Here is a 21,788-nt window from a genome sequence, read left to right on the forward strand (position 1 = left end):
TAGATGTACATAATAATACTTTGATAAGTATGTTTTAACTTAAATAGGGATGGTATAATAAAATTGTGGGGTCTGCGTTCGCACCTGGCCTCCATAGAATGGAAATAGGCACAAACTTTAATAAAGACTTTTTCTGCGTAAGTATACTTTGATAATTATGTTTCAGTTTGAAGAAATATGGTATAATAAAATTATGGGGTGTTCGTTCGCACATGACCTCTATAGAATGGAGATATGTCACAAAGTCTACCAAGGTTTTTTAATATAGATCCACAGAATATTGTGATAAGTGTTTCAGTGTGAACAGGTATGGTATAATAAATTATGGGGTTTATCTATTTTATTTTTACTTTCATCATATTTTGCTTTGGTTTTGATACCCCTAATTCCGAAGCTATCTCTTTACAACCCTTTCTTTTCATAACCTATCATCAGAGTCCATTTTCTGTAGGCTGTTTTTGAACCTAGTCAACGATGGGTACTTTTGCTAGTATATATATATATATATATATATATATATAACAACCAACTTTTGATTTGGTATTTAAACATCAAATTTTTCTAAAAGAATAAATTAGTTTAACTAATGAAAGAATCAAGATAAAATCATGATTGTAAAATCATGATGAGTTAAATATTAAGCATTCATTGTTCCGGTGGTATTAAGTTTTTATTTTCCCCATATTGGTTTATTAATGCTCAAATGTTAAGCATGCCAGAAATAGTTTTTATTTTTTAGAAAACTTAAAAATTTCTTTCATATAAAAACATCAAGTATTCATAAAGTTTGAAAAAGTTTTGTTTTTTTATTTAATTTAATTAATTTTAATTTAATTTAATTAATTATATTTTTTTTTACTCTAATGAAGCTGATTATTTATTTATTTTTGACAGTACATTGATAAAGTGTCTCTTTTTGTTATCTCTAATATTTTCAGAAGGGCACTTCTGATAGTCCTGTGAAGAGTCGGAAGAGACAGCATCATTTAGAAGCAGATAAATTTTCCAAGAAAAAGAAGTCTCAGGTATGTTTCTCCATTTTATACCATTGAAGTATTTTCTTCCTAAAGATCGTTTTAAACTTTTAGCAAATTCAGAAAGTGGAACTTTTTAGTATAGCAATTTTATGATTAAAAATTCCTGGATTTTACATGTTATGGACCAGTTAACACTTATAAATATTGCATCAAATATATAGTCGGAGCAGAAAATAAAATTTGTTTCATCTAGTCATATATATTTTTGGAGCTTAATGCAGAAACCATTTGCAATGTTTTTCTAGCAATATTAACCATTATAGAATATTTAAATGAAACTAAAAAAAAAAAAAAAAAAAAGGTACTTAAAAGGAAATATATCAAAGACCATGTTATGTAGTATACCGTTATATTCAGAGCCATATAATACTGGTATGTGTTACAACATAGGACTGCATTGCTCAATAATTCAATAAACTGTAATGATATCTACAGGGACTGTAAAAACTTTGGTTCTTCTTCATTATTGTAACGAAATTCGAAAATCAAAATATGTAATTTCAAGTTAAATTAATGATATCTACTGAATTGTCATGTCACAGTCATGAAAAGGTCCAAAAAAATAAATAAATAAAAAAAATAAGGGAACAAATTATTAATGAAAATGATTTTTAAAGACAATTAGCGAAAATTTAAAAACTAAAGAAACCAGAAATTCTAATTGTAACAAAAGGAAGGTAAATATTTTCGGATACCTGAAAATATTTAACCAATTCAGCAAAATTTAATTTTTGTTAATTGTTTTTGGAAACTTTTCATTAATAATTGATTTTCTACTTTATTGTTGTTCATAATTTTTTGATATGTTCATTACTGTGACGTGACAGTTTAGTAGATACTATTGGTTTCACTTGAAATTCAATATTTTGATTTTCGAATTTCTTTCCAATAATGAAGAAGCACTAAAACTTCATTGTTGCTGTTTTCATCTATCTATATAATTTACTCTTAATGATATTTTTTGAGTCTAAGTTTAATATTAAGAAAAAATGCTTCTTCCATATAAAGTCCTTGTCAGCTAAATATTCTTTAAATTAAACAAATTTCTCTTTTTTACTTAATTATTGAAACTTGTAATGATTTAAATCTTTTAAAATTAATATTTACTTTTAACCACAACAATAATTGTTAATTGTTAGCAAACTATTAAAAAAAAAAAAAAATGAATACATAGTTTTTAGCATCAGTTCTGCCAACTGTATAACAGGTTTAGAACAATACATTTTAAAATGAAGTTGGAATTTTTTTTTTACAATAATTTATTAGTTATTTGCATATTTCATCCTTTGTCAGAGGATCTCATTTTTAAAAATGAGTGTGAAAGGTGACAATATAGGTACACATGTACACAAGCATATTCTCATGCAAAGAAATAAAATTAATTTCTAATAAATAGAATAATGACATGTTTCTTAACTATCAAAAATTACTTATTGTAGTTTATACAAAGAATTTGCAATAAACTTAATTTTTGTAAATTGACTAAAATATGCTTTAGAAGTGTATATATATATATATATATATATATATATATATATATACACTTATAAAGTTGAGTTTTTTTTTTTTTTTTAGACCTACTTTTTCTATTTAATAATTATTAAAGCAAACTTCTATACTCAGTCATGGATATGCTAGCAACTATTTGAAGCTTAGTAATTTGCATATTCTTTTGAAAAACAAGTGTTAATTAATTACTTATTCATTTTTTATGGTTTCTTAATAGATGATTGGTTTCATTTCATTGTTACATTGAATTCTGTTTATGCATAGTTTCTACGTTCTGCATAATTATGTCTAATTTAAGATGAAGACATTGTAGCATATGGAAATATTTTTATATATATAAAAAGTGACCTTGTCATTGTGTGTGCAAAAAGTCTACCAAACTCCTATCTGAATATTTGGTCTATAGAGGTGGAATTTGATATATAGGGTATTGGGACCTGTAGTACACTTTTGATTTGGGTTTTAAGCAGTAAAATAGCTGCTAAGGGATCAAAATTGAAAAAAAAATAAATAAATAAATAGGCATTAACCTTCACCTGGCGTTAGTTGGTTACACACGTTTTTTTTTCTGTACATATGTTTATTAAAAAGTTATAGGTCAAATAACATTTTGCAGTTTTTGTATACATATAGATTTAGATTGTACGTTAACGGATAGGGCTGGAGAGCTATGTTTTGGTTTCCATTCTAACTGATGGTACACAAGTCATTTATTTTTTACTTTTGAAATCATTACTATATAATAGGTGCGATATAATAATCTATAGAGAATTGGCTCTATTATAATAAATACGAATGTTGCATTAATTAAAATATTTAAGCATATTTTTCGACTAAGTTATGCCGGGCTGCCTGAGAGAGATATATATATATATGTATTTGAGAATGCCAGATGCTGTATATGGGAGGGTAACGACCTCTCTCTGCAAAACCATAACGCCATTTTCTCTTACTGGGATATACATGCAGCTGGGGATTACTTGTGAATTTAAGTTTCCCTAGAAATTTCCTTCTTTGAAGAAAACCAGCTTATCACAAGTCAGCATGAATGCCATGCTAAAACTGATCATGTGTGGCATTATTCTTTTCATCTAAACACCATTATGCTCCCCCCTTTTAACTGAATATATAAAGTTTATTATGTTCAGCTATATTTCAACATTTTCTCATTTCTCTTGAATAATTATATATTTATTTTTAGCAACTAACCTGAAGATTGATAATTGGATTGATGACATGTTTATAAAGTCAATAGCTAATCTTGGGAATTGGGGTATAATATTAAATTTGGGAGGTGTACTAAGTAAAGTTAGTACAATAATAAAAAAAATGAAAGAATTTCCAATCATAAGTTGAAATTCTTGGCTAGTGAGAAGAATGGGTGTGATTAAGACTTTAAAAATAATTAACAGGATTGCTCTTAATTTATTTGATAAAGATTCCAAAAACTACATTTACCAAACAATTTCTTTTTTTTAACAAATTATATTGTTTCAAATAGTTCTCATTTTAAAAAATAAACTGGATGAATTCAGAAATAATGGCAAAAAAAATCAAATGTTCATGAAAATTTGAGGGTCTATCTGATGAAATGTTTAAGAGAATTTTGTGTATGTGTATATATATATATATATATATATATATATATATATATATATATATATATATATATATATATTCAGTGAGATTTTTAAAAATAAGTTAATTACAAGATGTACCCAAAGAGGCATAATAGATTTTTCGAAAATTGTCTTTGACAAATGTTGATTTTTAAACTTTATATATTTTTTTCTCTTTAGGATCCATCAGATTCGGAATCTGTGTCCGATAGCAGCAGTATATCTGGAAATGAAGAGAACGGCAATGAAGGAGATATTGAAAATAACCAGGCAAGTTAAATCTAAATATGCCATTTCAAAATGAATTCATGTAAAGAACACCTGAGAACTCTCCTGCAAACCGCAATTCTTCTGGCACTATGTAGCCATTATGTTATTTGGTATAAAATATCTAATGAATCTCACCCTTTTGATCTAATCTATTTTGTAGTAATTTGACTGTTTTACAAATGGGATAGGGTTTTTATTAGTATAATGGATGTGTCAGACTCTATGAAGATTTGCTATGGGCAAAAATAGCAACTTGTGTTCAATTAATGTTACTTCTATGAAAAAAATAAAAATAAAACGGTATATTGGAAAGCACAAATTGGAAGTGTAAAAAGTGAATTTAAGACCTGCCTCTTTCTGTCTACACTACCAACTGCATATATCTGTCAAAACAAAAAGGTAAACTCATCACTGTAGAAACTTTTAGAACTGGTGTTGAATAAGTGAGATTCACTATGAACTTCAGGGGAAAAAAACCTGTATCATTTTTGCTTTTTGTACTTGAAGTCAACATGTTTATTTGGAGTTATGCAAAAATCTCCATTTCACAAATAATTGGGATTACAGCAATGTCTTAAATATATTTTATCCTTTTAGAATCAAAATCGGTATGACCCAACATCAAGACTTGCAGGTTTATCATCTCTATCACCTGCTAGGATCAAGCTTAATCAACATCTTTTGTGTTAAATTATGTCTCAAGATTTCTAGCCGAGTCGGTCTGGTCAAGTCATTCACTGAAATGGAACAAACGCATTATGGAAAATCTAATAAGTTACAAATTAGTTTAGAAACATTTTATTCGTATTATTTGGGTTGGTTGAACTACTGTTCTAATCTCGAGTGTGATTTTCACAACGTTTTGGTTAATTTAACCTTCGACCTCCTTCAGGTATATCTTGTTGAACTTGAGAATTTGGACAGAATTTCAAGCGGAACTCTTGTTCCGTCAGCCATGACTGCATAGAGGTCCTAAGTAATTCACACTTGTATTTTTTGCTTGTCCACACTGAGGATTAAACCTCCAACCTTCAGGAGAATATCACTTATTACAATTGATTTTTCCAAGTATTCTAATCACTGCGCCACTGGTCCTTGCACAAGCCCCGATGGTGCAGTGGTTAGAGTACTTGGAAAAACCGATTGTAATAAGTGATATTCTCCTCAAGGTTGGAGGTTCAATCCTCAGTGTGGGCGACTGATCCAAATAATATGGATAACCAATCCTCATCTCAAATTCAGAAACCTTTTTTTTTTTTTTTCTATTACAATTAATGATGATATTGCTTTTCAATGTTGTCATTAATACCTTTTAGTAATCTTTATAATAAATAGTAAGTTTGGCAACTCTAAGTCATATTCTATGTTGCAATCCTGGTTGGTGTTTGTTGAGAAAGACTTAAACATGAATTATCTGCAAAATTACAAAAGTTTGTAAGAGTTTTGTGAGTTACAGTGCAACGGTTTGGAACTGAGTTTGTTTCAATCTTTTCATTTTCAAATTTAAAATAATTGTTCTCAAGAAGATCTGATTATCCTTTAATCTAATTGCCTATTCATATCATAGGTAACTAATTGTAATATCTATCATCATCTGTCTGTAGAAGTTAAAATACATAATCTGCAGATGGTTGATATGCAGTTTGAATCTGAGACCATAGCATGGTTGTATTATAACTCAATATTTGTTTCTTTCTACGTTTATAACATTGAAAATTTTTCCTTATTAAAACTAGTTAATCTTAAGTATGACTAAATTAATCCTTCCATCACTTTTGACTTGTAAAGAATTAGAAGAGAATGCATTTCTACCAAATTCTTTTCTTTATTATAATGCCATATTAGTTTGACGATTGATTTAATGTTTTCATTTCCTTCTCTTTGCCAGGATGATTTGAGTTCTAATTCACCACCAAGTACTCCAAGTCCGGCAGATACTTTAGTGTGCAAACCTCAACTAGCATCTCAGCTAGAGACCACACTTCCAGCTCCTTCATCTACTGATAGCCCCCGGGGGGATGCCCAGACAGTGCCTACTGAGTGCCCCATTCCTCCACCGCCAACAGCGGTGACACCCCCCTCTTCAATCACACAACGGGCCCCGTCACCTCCACAACAACCTCCCCCACTTCCACCGCCGCCGGCCCCTCAACAACAACAACAGCCCCCATCTCCACTTCAACCCCAGACCCAGTTACCCCCACAACAACCACCTGTGCCCCCAGTTTCAACAGTACCAAGTTCCCATCCTGCACCTGCCTTGCAGGACGAAGAGGAGTTTAATTCTCAGCGAAAACCAGTGTTGTCAGAGCAACCTCTGGTTGAAATTAAGCAGGAGCCAAGAGACATTGTTGAGAATACTCCCCCACCCCCGCCACCACCATGGCCACACTTGTCGCAGCAGCATCACCATCTTCCGCCATCAGGTGGTAGCTCGGGCCACATGCCTAGTGCCCTTCAGCACCCAACTCTTCATTCCCACTCTCTGCCGCCACCTCCGCTACAAATCAAGCAAGAGGTGCACTCCCCTGTACCCGGACCAGAACCGCCTACACAGCGATGGGAATATTCACACATGGACCGTTATCCATTTCCTCATCCATTGCAGCATCAACAACCGCTTTCATCACAAGGACCGCCTCCATCATCTGGCCACACGGCTCATTCATCACCACATTCACTACAGACTGCAGTTTCTGCACACCAAACCTCACAACAACAGCTACACCACCAGCAACAACAACACCATCATCAGCAACAACAACAGCAGCAGCAGCAACAACAACAGCAGCATTCACAACAACAGCAGCATTCACAACAACAGCAGCATTCACAACAGCAACAACAACAGCAGCAACAACAGCAACAACAACAGCAGCAACAACAGCAGCAACAGCAGTCATCTCTGCAACCCCCACTTCCTCCTTCCTCTCATCATATGTCAATGCATCAGTCTTTGCATCATCATCAACAGTCGATGCACATGGCGCAATCACAACTATCGCAGGGGCCTAACCAGCCACCACCGCAACCGCCACCACCGCTGCCACCACCGCCTCCACAGCATCCTCCACCACATCACCCATCATCTCGTCACCATCAGTCAACTCCTCCTCCCCCTCCTCCTCCGCTTCCTCCTCCTTCTCATCATCATCAGCATCCCTCTCAGGGTCAGCAAGGCCCACCACAACCGCCATTACCACCTCTTCCGCACCACCCACACCCTCTTGGCCCACACTCGCAGTCACATCATCCAGCATTGTCCCAAAAGCATCATCAGTCGTTACCTCCCCATTCGGTGCTGCCTCCCTTGCAGCAGCAGTGTATGCCACCACTTTCTCAGACTCATTCTTCGACTACCGTTGGCAGCGTGGAAATTAAGAAGGAGCCCGAGGAATACCAGCTGAAGCCGACACCTCCATCTCCCAAAACCACGGCGCAAGGATTGGCCCCCGAGTTGACCAATAAATGTTTGGACATTAAGGATGTGGTTACCTCTATGCCACTTCCGCCTCCTCAACCCCTGCTGCCTCATTCTCATCCTCTGGGGACAGACACCCCGAAGGATTCTCAATATGAAAGGGACTCTGATAGCAATGATGATGAGTGCCAGAGGCAACCTAGTCCAGAACCAGATCCGACACCATGCAATAAGGAATTCCATAAAAGCAAAAATGCGATGTAAGTATTGCATGTACATACACACACATAATTGGGAATATTTATTTGAAAAATATTATATTTATTAATTATTTCACGTTATAAGGAGATATGTTTTATGTATCAACTTTCAGTATTTACTTCAATAATGCTCAATACGTGAGTAGAGCTAGGTAGTAGGTAAGCTTAATTGCTACATATTTTCATAAACTTACTACACAAATGTATATAGGTTTTATTTTTATTTCATCTGGCTACAATCTATTAATTCTATACACTTTATTTTATACATCTGTATGTATGTAGATTTTGCTATTATTTTTATTCCATGTAATTTTTTAAGTGTATCCAAGAATTTTGTAAAGTTGCTTTGAAGGAAAGGATACCATTACACAAAAGAAAATATCTTAGATGAAGTATTTGTTAATTTGTATTTGAAGGTGTTATACATATCAGTAAACTGTAAGGAAAAAAAAAAGAGCTAATCCTGTTTGAACCAACATGAGTCCCCACCCCGATTATTTAAAGTGAACTTAATCTTGCAACATAATAAATCTGCTCCTTTTTTAGCTTATAGGACTGATACTTAATTCCTATTATATGCCACCAACTATAACAGATGGCCTGAACTACCAGCATGACATACCACTAGTCTGTCGCCGATTATGTTCTCAGCATGACTGGTACCCTTTCATTTACTTGGTTGAATTGTTTACTTACAGTGCTTAATATTCCTAAATCGTCACCCATCTAAGTGGTAACCAGAATCATTGCTTAACTTTAGTGATCTTAAAGAAATTGTGTGCCGACAGAATTTAAATCATTGCTCTATTTAAACAGTGTACTCTTACCCTTAATTATATATTTTTTTTATTTTGAATGTATTAATATTGAGTAAACTGAACTTTCAGATTATCACAAAAACGATTTAGAAGAATGTATTTTAAATGTTTTCGAGGGGTAGAAGTGAGGGGGGGGGCATCATTACATCATTCCGACTTATAGTGATCCCACCTGTGTTAACCTTTAGGAGTTTAAATTGAAAATTTATTTCATTTGTGAACAGTAACACCTAGTGTGCAAGAATGTAAAACTTGAAAATGTAACCGAGATTGTAAATATTCATATCCTTGCACATTGCATGGTAAAAAAACAGTGCAAACATAGAATGCTATTAAAAATGCAGTTGAATAAAGCATGTCAGGAATTATAAAATTAATTCAAGAATTAAATTTTGCAATTCATTACTGCATTGGTTTCAACATATACCAATCAAGTCTATGATCTTCAAATTTTTTCATTATTGTAGGCTACAACATTTGACTTATTGTAGAGGAGTTAATCTATATAAAATGTTTAGATATAAATACTAATCACTGTAAATGAAAAATGCTTTCATTTGAAGAGTGCCATTATACAGAAATGTCTATTTCATGCACTAAAAGTAGCACAGAAATGATTTAAAGCAGCAAAACATTGTCTATTTCTGTTTATCTTTCATTAATTATTGTCTTTTGTGCATCATTTGTTAATAATGTGTGAAATGTACAAATTAACAACACAGTAACCAAATCGCTACTATTACGGGCAACTGGAGACTGCCTGTGAGTTGAATATTTTCTTGACACTTCCTTCTTTGGAGGAAACGGGTTTAAATCACTTAGGGTGAATGCCATACCAACAACAACAAATCTATACTAGAAAATAAATGAAAATGTCAATTACCAAAACAAAACATTTTCAACATATTTGGATTCATCTTGAGTGTCATTTTCATAACATTTCAGTCAATGTAACTTCCAACCTTCTTCAGGTGTTTCTTGTCAAACTCAGGAATGTTTGTTGAATTTGGGAATCTGCACAGAATTTCAAACGGAACCCTTTATTTACTTCATGGGGGTAGCATGTTCTCGTTCTGTCAACCATGACTGGATAGAAGCCCTAAGTAATTCGCAATTGTATTTTTCGGTCACCCACGCTGAGGATTGAACCTTCAACCTTCAAAAGCATATCACTTTACAATTGAATTTTTCCAAGTACTCTAACCACTGTGCCACAGATCCTCGCAAGTAAAGCATTTTAAACTAAAAAAAACCCTCCTACATCCTTGTAAATATTAAGTCCACCTGGTTTTTTATTTTTAAAAGAACTAGATGCAAAATAAACATAATGTAGATCATTTATTTCATGTATATGCATGGATGAAATTTCTTGATACTAAAAGAAATAACATATAATAATATATAACTCATAATATATAACATATAACTCATTAGTTCTTGTATTTTTAAGAGTCAATAAAGTTTAATGGCATTCTAGATAATTCATTTTCCTTTCAAAATGTCTTTCAAAAATGCACAGGGCAAATAATTTTTTGTGCTGAAAAGCCTTTTTTTACTTGGATGCTAGTTACTATAATTCTAAGCAATGTTTATACATTCATCATATTATCATTATAGTCAGTTTAATGTCTGTTTTACATTTACATTAAGAAGTTGAATTAAAAAACTAACCTTATTTTTGGCCTTTATCCCACTTTCTCTCAAGTTAATTTTTATTATATCCTTCAATGTTTTGCTTGGTCTTCTCTTACCAATTAACCCTGCTATCTCAACTTTTCTACATCTAACTCCAGAATTCTCATCCATACTTTTCATGTGGCCATAACATCTCCCTATCCTGTCCAGGTTTATTATTGCTTCAAAATATTAGAATTGTTTGTAGACTTCAGTTGTTAATATCTTGATTTCTTCATTTTTTTTTATTGCACTAGTATGTCCATTTATGAATTTATAGTCAGCTTGGAAAGTAGATGAGACAGTAATAACACTTGTTTTTACTTTTCTTTTTATTTCATTTTCTGTTTTACTTGTGATGCCTATAAAATAATCTTCTATATAAGTGTTTAATATAATTTCTGAAAAGAATGGGTCCAGAGATCTTTAAACTTCCTTTTCTTGTGTAAATAACTCGGAGGAGTTATGGTTTTGGCATTTCTTCTCTTAATATACAGAAGTAAAAACCTTTTATGAAGAGCCAAAGGGTTGCAAACAATATTAAGTTTATCCATTAAAAGTTCTATAGAATATTCCGCTTGTCATATGTCCGTTTTGCTGATTATCATAAGAAAACTGGATTCAAAAGATTTTATAAAATCGTTTTTGAGCCTTTCTTCAAACCATGTAGATTACAGTTCAATTGTTAGTTATAATTGTTAGAATATTAGTAATTCTCTCTATGATACATCAGAAGCAAATCAGTATTATTGACATTTATCTACCCGCATACACATGTAGGATATGACATAATATTGTACACTTAGTAAAGAGTTCCAAGGGAATCTTAGTATTATGGAATAATTGCAATGTAGTAATTACAGTGTGATGTGTAAAAATAATGTTAAAAACAGAAATTTCCCCATAAGGCTAGATGAATGAGAAACACTAAAATAATTATTAAAATCCAATAATTTTCTTCTTACTGTCATCGTGACAACTGTTAATAACAAAAAAAAGAGTGGATGAACTACCATTGTGTCATCTACACAAGATTCCAGTTTATGTGAAGAGTTGCTGTCTACTGTAGTGCTAGACTAGGATAAGTATTCTAACTAGGAAAAAATAATGGTGTCTGAACTTGAAGATGTATCTAGCGAAATATTTAAGAGAATATGATTTGCATGCTGATACTGCATATCTGCTTTCTGAAGTTAAATGAATTAAGGATTATGAAAATCTTCAATAAAGCTACACAAGTTGTTATTTGATTCGGCGCTGATTATAGAATTGGTGATGCCAAGTTCAACCCTATATGATTGTTTAGCTTTGCACTAACAACATTGGAAAATGTATGAACTCGCAATATCCCTCCAACTTGTGGTAAAAGATCAACTTTGATCAATTAAGCATGTATCCACAGTGTATATTGTTTCAGCATTAGATAAGCTCCACCCACTCCTACTCCAAAAATATATGTTGATATGGTATACAACAAATAAAACCTATCAACTCAAATGGTACTACTCACTACCTCCTTCAGGGCATTTTGTGATTCAAAATCATCTTATATTTTTATTTGCTGATTCATGAGACATAAAAGAACATTTTGGTTTAATTTGTTAACAATATTAAGAGTAATTAAATTGAAATTTGTTTAGATTATTACTCATTATATAGAAGGTCTTACATTTAAAACAACAACTATTTATGTACAATATTCATATACAGTCATATTCCCTGTATCCATTGAATGACTATTTTTAGTTTTATGATTATAGCTGAAGCAATCAGAGGATTGCTATTTTTACTGAAAATGCTAAATCCTGTATATTTCAACAAGGAGATAGAAAGGGCAAAAATCTAACAATGAAACTAATGCAGATGTAGGAAACACACATGCATAAAGTAGTCACACAATTTTAACAATATTGAGACAATGTACTTCACCTACTGTAGCAATAAATACATTTTTTTTTACAATCATTATATCAAAATCACCTTTTACTATCAGTTGATATCCCCATACAATGTCAGATTCTTAGCTACATTGGAAAAACACTACAAAATTATCTAATCATTTTTTAGATAACTAATTATCAACTAATTTTACAAAATATGTTACAATGACTATTTATCATGATAGATCTTATTTCATACAAATTCCCAAATTGAACAAGATACACCTGAAGAAGGTCAAAGGTTACATAAGCCGATACATTTTTAGAATAATATATGACTGTGTTTTGCATTCAAACTGGTGTAATTCTTTACAAATAGAAACATTGAAATTTCATTTGGAAATTTTATTTCTTTTATTAGTAAAAAAATTGAGAGAATACGAAAAGCTAATGAAAAGAACTTTCTTTATCTTGCCTTATAAAACACATGTTTAAAGACATTAATATGTACATAATACATATATTAATTTAAATCTGTATATTTCTATTTCCTATAGAAAGAAAAGTTACAGAAACTATACAAAATCTAAAAATGTATTTTTATGTCAAATCTATCAGGGACAGCTATTTTTATGAGATTTAAATCATGTATACAATATTCTGGAAAAAATAATGGAAGTCGTCCTAGATCTTTGTTATTCATGATGTTCCAGATCTTTTTAGTTTAAAAATTTTTTTATTACATTTTCACCCCAAACAAGGCACATTGCCATTTTGATGTAGGGGGCTGCTACCAGGAACCTAAGTTGCAGGGATACTATGTAGAGAGTTTAACAGCAAGATGTCTGTTCATATTACACTTGAACTTCTGCATGTCAGTACAGTTAGGGAAGCAGGAAACTGGAAAGGATTCCAAAGTCTAGCAGTTCTGGAAAGAAGCTATTAGAGTAGAAGGCTTTCTTACAACTAAGAATCTCTACTGTGTAGGGGTGGAACTTCGCTGCTTGTCAGATTTGTTGGGGTATTTTTGTTGAGGAGGTTCAAGGGCTTGCAGTTCATGAGAGCATCCACCATTAAAATACTTGTAAAACAGGCAGAGAGATGCAACATTTCGTCGATGGGACAAGAGCTGAAGCTTAGATGACAGCTTGGGACCTATTAGGTTGGCAACCCTCTTTTGGACCCTGTCCAGGAGCGAGAGACTAATAGCAGATGCACCAGCCCAAATGTGACAGCAGTACTCCATGCATGAGCGAATGGTGGCTTTATAAAGATACAGGATACTTTCAGGCATATGTAACTTTCTAGCACGGCAGAGAGAGCCCACCTTCTTCGCAGCAACCTTGGCAATGATCTCGATGTATCTATTTCAACTTTTTTTTTTTACACTGTGGTCACCACTTATCCAGGCCCGGAAGCCACTCAGGGATAAGGGTTATTGCAAGTACAGTACATTAGTGTGGAGATTTGATGAAGTGTTTACTTAAGGGGGCGGTTCATTAGGAATTTGTTTACGTTGGACTTGAAGACATCCAAGTTGTAGTCAGGTGGGGAGCAGGCAGACGGAACTCATGTTTCCTGTGAACGTTAAGCCAAGGAGCTTCGTTATCTTTCAGTGACTCCTGTAGACAGAATCCTCTTAAAACAATTCAGAGTTTTTCATAATATTAGCTACTATTTCCTTTTTTTTTTTTTTTTTTTTTTTTTTTGTAGAGGGGCAAAAAGGAGGCTTAAGGCAGTAAAAATAAAGTAATATGGTATTATACATATAGTGAAAAAGTATATTATGATCCTCATCCCAAGCAACTCTCTCAATCTGAATAGAGGGAATGATTTTTTTTAAATTATAATTCTAAAGTTACAAATGTTAATTTAAATATAATAAAAGAAAATTGTCTGCTTCATCAAATTTTATATGAAAAAGATGTTTCATGATTTTAGTGTTTATGATAATCATGAGAAAAATTTTTTTTTTCTTCAGATTTATTAAACTGTTGAATCGAGGAATTAATTCCTGCTCCCGCTGTGATCTAGTTTTTAAACCCCAACCACATTCAGAACTTGCAAAGAAACGGGAAGAAAGAGAGAAGAAAATTTTACAAACGGCTGCTGCTGTTAAAGAAGAGAAAATTCAGCCGGTAAGTTGGAGATTTGCAAGGGGAAATTTCCGCTTCCACATTTTCCTTTTGTTTGCAATTTACTTTCAACATAACATTTATAAGCTAAACAATATTTGTATAATGTTCTTATGAGGTATTATTTAATTTCAATTTGATGTTCTGCTTTACTTACTGATGCATGTACAAACCGTTATACACTAGTCTTGAATTCAGATTCTGTACTGTCTAGGATGCCGACGTTTATTAAATAAAACAGAAGTCAAAGAAAAAAATCAGTGATGGGTTACTTGCTTGTGCATGAATGAGTAAAAAACAAACATGAATATTATGAATTGTCTTGCTATGGTTAGCTACATTGTACGCACCTGCTGTCCATTAGGCACAGTTCCTTGAAGTATTTCCAGAAAAACATAAAAATCTCCACCTGGTATTGATGACTTTTGTTTTGGGGATTACTTATGACCCATACATGTCACTCACTTTTCCATTCAAATAATGGCTTTCATTATGCTATATTAGATTTTGATTTTTAAAATCATTTAGCAAATTATGTCAACATTAAAATTCATAATTTTCCTATAGTGTTGTTTTTTTTATTGAACTTTGTCAAATTTTCATTCCATATTTATGTCATCTATATTGAATTTACTTCAGCAAAACAATTTAGAAGTATTTTCTTTGGATAAAGTTGCATCTGACTTGAAGATTTCCATGTTTTCTTTTCACTTTCAAACTAAAATGTGTCATTAGCTATTCTTAACATTTAAGTAATCACTTTATTTTATTCTATTTTTTATTTTAGCAAAAACGAATTGATACACCAGTCAAGTCCAGCTCGTCTGAGGCACAAGTTACCAGTACTCTATCATCTCAGCATGGGCCATATGGCAATGAAAGGATGACTCCGCGTCCCTATCCAAGCCACGATACTCCAGCATTAAGACAGCTCAGTGAATACGCTCGACCACATACATTAGGTGAGTAAAAAAAAAGAAAAATACAATCAATTTTTGTTATTTAAAAAATACTACAACTTCCTTCCTTTCAACAGAATTTGATATTTATCTGAGGTGTTATTTAAAATATTTGTTTTTAATTTAACTATTTTTCTTTAGATAGATTTTTTCATTTTAGTTAACATTTTTACATTTCTATAGTTATATAAAAAAAATCAGACCAAGCTCTAGTTATAAATAAGATATCCTACTGGGCACATGGCTTCATGAATAAAGACATTGATTACGAGATGAGTAAATGTTACCTTAATGCTAAGAATGAATCAGTTGAACTACTGTGATCATATGGAATGTTCGCCTTCTTGGATAAATTGTTGCAGAAGCATTGATATCTTGAATCGCAGGATGGTTAGCTTGCCAATGAGAAATTGAGAGCAAGTGACTAGACAAGACCATAGCGAGTGGAATGTAAATACAACTAACCTGCTGAGCAGAAGAATTGAAGAGTAAACTTGCAAAATATCAAAAGTAAATGTTTGACCTCTGAGCTATGGAAAAGTGATGTTCAATGAATAGAAAGTGGCTATGAAATCAATCATTTGTTAACAAAAATCGACTAATACAAAATATCCAAAATGCACCCAATGCAGAAGGACAGTAGTCTGCTCCAATAGATTTAAACTAAGAGTTTAGTTTGAAATTTACAAAAGAGTATTACAGTAAAGGACACCTGAGAAAGTTTGGAAAGTAATAACAAATGGTAATGAAGTTATGACAAAATCAATACATACAAATAATGTAAATGTTAGTAGGAATTTTCATAAGTTCAGTTTGAATACTATTTAAAAAATATATTGTTTAGGAAAGTTTTCAGGCTAAAAATTACATAAAGAAACAGATAAATGTTCAGATCATAATTGTTTTGTGAATGCAAGGAAATCTGAAGCTCAACATCAAATATTTATTTCTTGTCTAGAAATTTTACACTAAATAAAATCTTTCTAAATTAAATGAAGTCTTCATTACAGAAAACTATTTGATAATTTTTTACTTCAAACTTCTGTATCTATTTTCACTAAATTTTATCAAATATGCTGCATTTTGTAAGTTCCAAGCAAATATCAAACCAAATGTTTGTCTTAATAAAAAGAAAAAACATTTCCTTTGGCCATCTTCTATAGCAATAACTCTAAACCTTTTTTGAGGTCATGGAACTCTAAAGTCATCCCACTGAGTACTTTTCTTTTTTTTTTTTTTTTTTTTTTTTTTTTTTTTTTGCTTTGCTATAATGGATATTTTGTGCTTGTATGTACCAAAAACTCTGAATATTATTTAATGTCCTTACATGTTAAATAAATTACCAATTAAATATAATGACTAATGTTAGTTAACCTCCTGATTATTATTTTTACTTATTTATTTATTTTTTGTTAATAATATTCTGGTTTTTGGATAGAAACATGCATGAATTTCTATTGTATGAATTATTTTATTCATCTAAGCAATGAAGGATTTTCTAATAAACTATCTTATGATTAAAATTTTCACAAATTTGGAGAAATATGTTTATAAATTTGTAATTTGCTTATGATTTAAATCTCATTAAAATCAAAGATATAAAGAAATGGAATAAGTATAAGAGCAAGTTGTTTGTAAAAGTGTGTGCTTTCAGCGATGCCGGATATGATGTTTGTCAAACCCATTGCTAGCTAATCACAATGCCGAATCAGTCCTTTTTGCTTTTTAAAGAATATTTTTGACATGTTTAATAACTGAATATTTTTTTTAATTTACTTTATCACTTTTGATCCTCCATTCTATATTTCATGATATATTTTTGTTTGATGACAAAATTTTTTCGCTTTCCAGGTCAAGATTATGCAAGATCTGGACCATATGGATTATCTACCCTGCCTCCACACATGGATCCTATGCTACATTATAGATTAGCATCAGTTTATCCAAGTGGATCTCGAGAAAGGTATGTCATCTACTTTTTTTTATGTAGGCAGAGCAAACATTTTGTTTATGTCTGTAAAACCGGCACCAATGTGTGTGGGTGTTCCATCATAACTGTATTTACAGGATCTGAAAGATAGCAGCTGTTCTTAACACCAGACATTATAGTGCTTGAACGATGTTGCCTGTTGAGTGTTGAGAATGAATTATCCTTGCATTTTGTCTTCATTGGTTTTAACATATAATTGCAAGAAATGATCACTACATGTCCAAGCAAATACTTTACAAAGAAGTTACAACTGTTAGATATTGTCTAACCCTAATTAAGGTTTTACTGTCTCTAGTAAACTTATAGGAATACAGGCATCTATGTGAAGGACTGAGAAAAACTTGTTTCCAAGAGACTTGGCTGGTGAGCCACCATTAGTTTGAGTGCAACCAGATTAAAAACCAATAATTGAAATGTTTGAAAGGTTTCATTTGAGTCTGTTAACATCCAAACTAGAGAAAATCTGGAAGAGTGTTTCCCTAATCTGGCTGAGTAAGTTGTCTGAGAAGACTAAAAAAAACATAAGCAGACGTTACCAACCATTGTTTATATATGTCTGTGTATATTGTGTAACAAGGTCTTCAGAAGTCTCAGTAGATTGAAGAATCATATTTATGCTTGCAGCCTCTCTGGTGCTTGAAAATTAGTTTATTCCTGGAAATGCTTTTGCTCATGTGCAAGTTGACAACCAACATATATCAAATATATAAATTGGGTTAAAATTTAGACTTATTTTTGTGTTATATATAATTAATAATAGTAAATATCCTTAGGCAATTTAATTTACATCACCTGCATCATAATGCACATTTTGAGTCGATTTAAAATTAAAAAAAAATTATGTACTAATGTAAAACTAGTAGGCAAGTTGGTGTCTAGTATAATATATATATTTATAAGCATTGTGTTAGAATAACTTGGATATTGTGAATTCAGAGGAAGATTAAATCAATACAGTATAGAGAGATGTATACAGAAAGACTTTGATGGTATGGTTATGTTGAAAAAAAATGGTCAGTTATCCTGTTAAGGCCAAGAAAAACATGAAAAGGAAGTGATAAGGATGCAGTTGAGAGAACCTGTGGTAAATACTTGACCAGAGATTTGTTAGCTTGGAAGTCAATTTCTAAAAGCCGTTGAACACCTACCACCATGTAAAATGGATATAAAACTGAATATGATAAGTGTTATCATATTTATAAGAATAGTATTCAATATCTCTGATAGTGTATGTCTAATTTTGAATGGTGTAATAGCTATTGTTGCTTATGAGATTCAATTTTTATTGAATCTGTTGTGGTCATTTACATATAATGTTTGGAAAGGTATGAACACACAATCTCCCCAAAATTATTGATAAAAATACAAACTACGCATATACAATGATTCGTTCACACTAGGTAGTTTTTCAGCATTAAATAACCCCAAAACAACTATGACAAACAAAACATTCTAATACTAGATCAAATTCATAACTAGTAAATGTGATTTTGATTGAAAGATTTAGTACTAAGTTGTTTTTTTTATATAGGAGTCACCATTTATCAAGGCATGGAGGCCACTTAAGGATAAGGGTTAATGAGTGTACATTAGTCAATAGGATAATATCATAGTAATTGTTAGTAATGGAAATTTTTTGAATTGGATTACATCAAGAAATTGTAAGTTGGAAAGCAGGCAAATGGAACAGTTCCACAGGCAGGCAGTTCTAAGAAAGTTGTCCATGGAATCTACATTTAGGTTTAGCACATTGGGGCAAATTATTGATAGTGGTTTCAATCAGCTAGACGAGTGTTTTTCATGAAGGTTTGGCGAGGAGGGGACCATAGATTGGAGCTCAGATGATCACTTGCCATGGAAATAACGATAAACCAGAGACAGGCTTGCAACGTCTCTTCTGTGGGAAAAAGGTTGCAGGGAAGAGAAAAGGGCATCCCCCACTAGTCTATGAAGTCTATTTTGAACTCTGTCAAGGCAGGATAAGGTATTTCTAGTAGCTCCTGTCCAGATGTGGCAACAGTACTCCATCCTTGGACGTACCTGGCTTTTATATAGGTAGAGAATTGCATCAGCAGTGAGATATCTTCTGGAGTGGTAGGATTCCACCATTTTTCCAGCAACCTTGTCAACAGATTTGATGTACGTGTTCCATATCAGATCAGGAGTAAAGGTGAAGCCCAGAAGCTTGTCAAAACATAGTCTCCCCAATATGGGAGCCATTCATTTTAATTGATGCCAGACGGGGATCAGTGTTGATGATGTAAAGATAGAATCTTGGTTTTAGATGCATTAAAAGTAACTAGCCACCTCTTTCCCCATTGTACAACGTGCTCAAGATCAGACGAGAGAGAATCAGAGAGAACTTGGTCATTTATGGCCTTTGATGTGTTGTCATAGATGGTAGTGTCAGCATAAATATCTATGAATGATCTTGGGATGTGATATGTAGATCAGGAAGAGAGTTGGGTCTGCGAGACTATCATTTATACTGTGAGTTTGTTTAGAAAGGATTGATGTGGTTAAGAACAAAAGCAATTAAATTTCTTATTATTGCTTAAAAGAAATTTAACCATGCAAGGACTTTTGGAAGTTGTAGTACATGATTGTGCATTGAGAGTTTGAATTGTCAACTTCTCTAAATCATGGTGGCATGTCAGTTCTCATAGATATCTAAATGGGTACCAACCTTATGTCTCATTACAGACTGGTTCAAACCATCTGATCCACTAAATACTTTAAGCAACAATCCAATAAATCTTTATTCTGTGCAAATGTATCAAGGTACACAAATTTTTCGTAAGCATTCCAGAGGAATAAAATAACTGAAACCCTCAATTCTTTCATGTTTAGTTTTTACTGGAGATAAGTAGTCAAGCCCACCCATAACAAAAGCTGCCTACAAAGAAACGTGTTTATATCGCCATATCCATACCTCATGAAGAGTTACGTTTACAACTTGATATGCTATTTATGCTAAAACTATATCACATGTCTCAAACATTGACCAATTTTGGACTTAAATTGTATGTTTTATATTAACCTTATTTCTGGCATTTTATATTCTTTATGGCACTCTTAAATCAGCTGCTTGTTATTTAAAAAAGAAGAGGACAACTTAAGTAATTGACAATTTATATTAGTATTCTATTTTCAAACTATTTATTTTCCACCTTTTTGTAGTGTGGAAGCAAGGTTATATGCCTCAAGGTAATTATTCCATAACTCTTTGTTTTACATAAAAAAAAAAAAAAAACTTGGAGTGGCTATGAATTCTGTTAACTAGTTTGCAGCTTTCTTATTACTATAACCGTTTTCTTTAATATAATGAATACTTATGGTACTGCTTACCTCGATTAAAAAATATTGCTTCTTTATGGCCTGACATTCTTCCCACCCCATGTCTGCTAGTTCAATATGCAATCTGGAGCAGGGTTTTAGATGAGAGCGGGTTCAATTAAAATGAATATTTTTAATTAAAATATATATAATAATGATGATTCTTATAGCTTGTGCTTGGCTTTTTTTTTTCTTTTATCTTTTTTTTTTTTTTTTTTTTTTTTTTTTTTTTTTTTCCCACTAGCTCTCAGATTCAATTATTGTAAGCTATCTGAATTTCACACTATGTAAGTTGAGGACTTCATAATCATGGAACTTTTTGTATTTTTTGTTTTCAAATTTTATTGAACTTTCATGAGAAAAGTTGGATAGCATCTATTTTATATCTCTATCAAAGAGCTTCAAAGATATGACCCTTTGACCTTTGTCAAAAATATTAATTTTTCAAAGATGGAAGCAAAATTTAAAAATCAATATTTGTGCATCCACAAAATTTGTTTATATACCATTTTAAAGTATTTGAATAAATTTAAAATGTGATCTGTGTTTTTGTGTTGAGATCTTTAAATTATTAACTTAAAAAGATGGATTCCATTCATTTATGTAATTTCTGTAAGCAATACTTTAACATTCCTTTTTAAAGAAAATAATTAAATAACTCTTTGATTGATGAATAATGAGTGTTTCTTAATGTTACCCACTGAGTAAATGTTGTTCATTAGCTTTTTTTATCACCATTCATCTCGTTACATTATTAACTGCCTTAAGAAAACATATCTCTACTATTATATAAAACGAACTTTGTCTGTGTGTCTGTTACTTCAGTCCCTATGGACTTGATAGGTTTTGTGTCAGAATGTCTTCGAGAAGTATCGAT

The 21,788-nt window shown here is 32.1% G+C and overlaps 1 protein-coding gene across 8 annotated transcripts in view; it reads left to right on the top strand.

Moving 5' to 3' along the window:
- Positions 1–21,788, top strand: part of LOC145291482 (uncharacterized) — an 848,143-nt gene that overhangs the window by 797,010 nt on the left and 29,345 nt on the right. For all 8 annotated transcript variants that reach the window (XM_080137367.1, XM_080137394.1, XM_080137385.1 and 5 more), the window contains 6 exons: positions 939–1,025; positions 4,346–4,435; positions 6,324–8,116; positions 14,473–14,629; positions 15,414–15,588; positions 17,437–17,548. In XM_080137367.1, coding sequence (XP_079993493.1) covers positions 939–1,025; positions 4,346–4,435; positions 6,324–8,116; positions 14,473–14,629; positions 15,414–15,588; positions 17,437–17,548 — 2,414 coding nt within the window. The remainder of the gene's footprint in view (positions 1–938; positions 1,026–4,345; positions 4,436–6,323; positions 8,117–14,472; positions 14,630–15,413; positions 15,589–17,436; positions 17,549–21,788) is intronic.

This window comes from Euprymna scolopes, chromosome 2 (genome assembly GCF_053919585.1).
Source record: "Euprymna scolopes isolate OS-2025 chromosome 2, ASM5391958v1, whole genome shotgun sequence".
NCBI lineage: Eukaryota > Metazoa > Mollusca > Cephalopoda > Sepiida > Sepiolidae > Euprymna > Euprymna scolopes.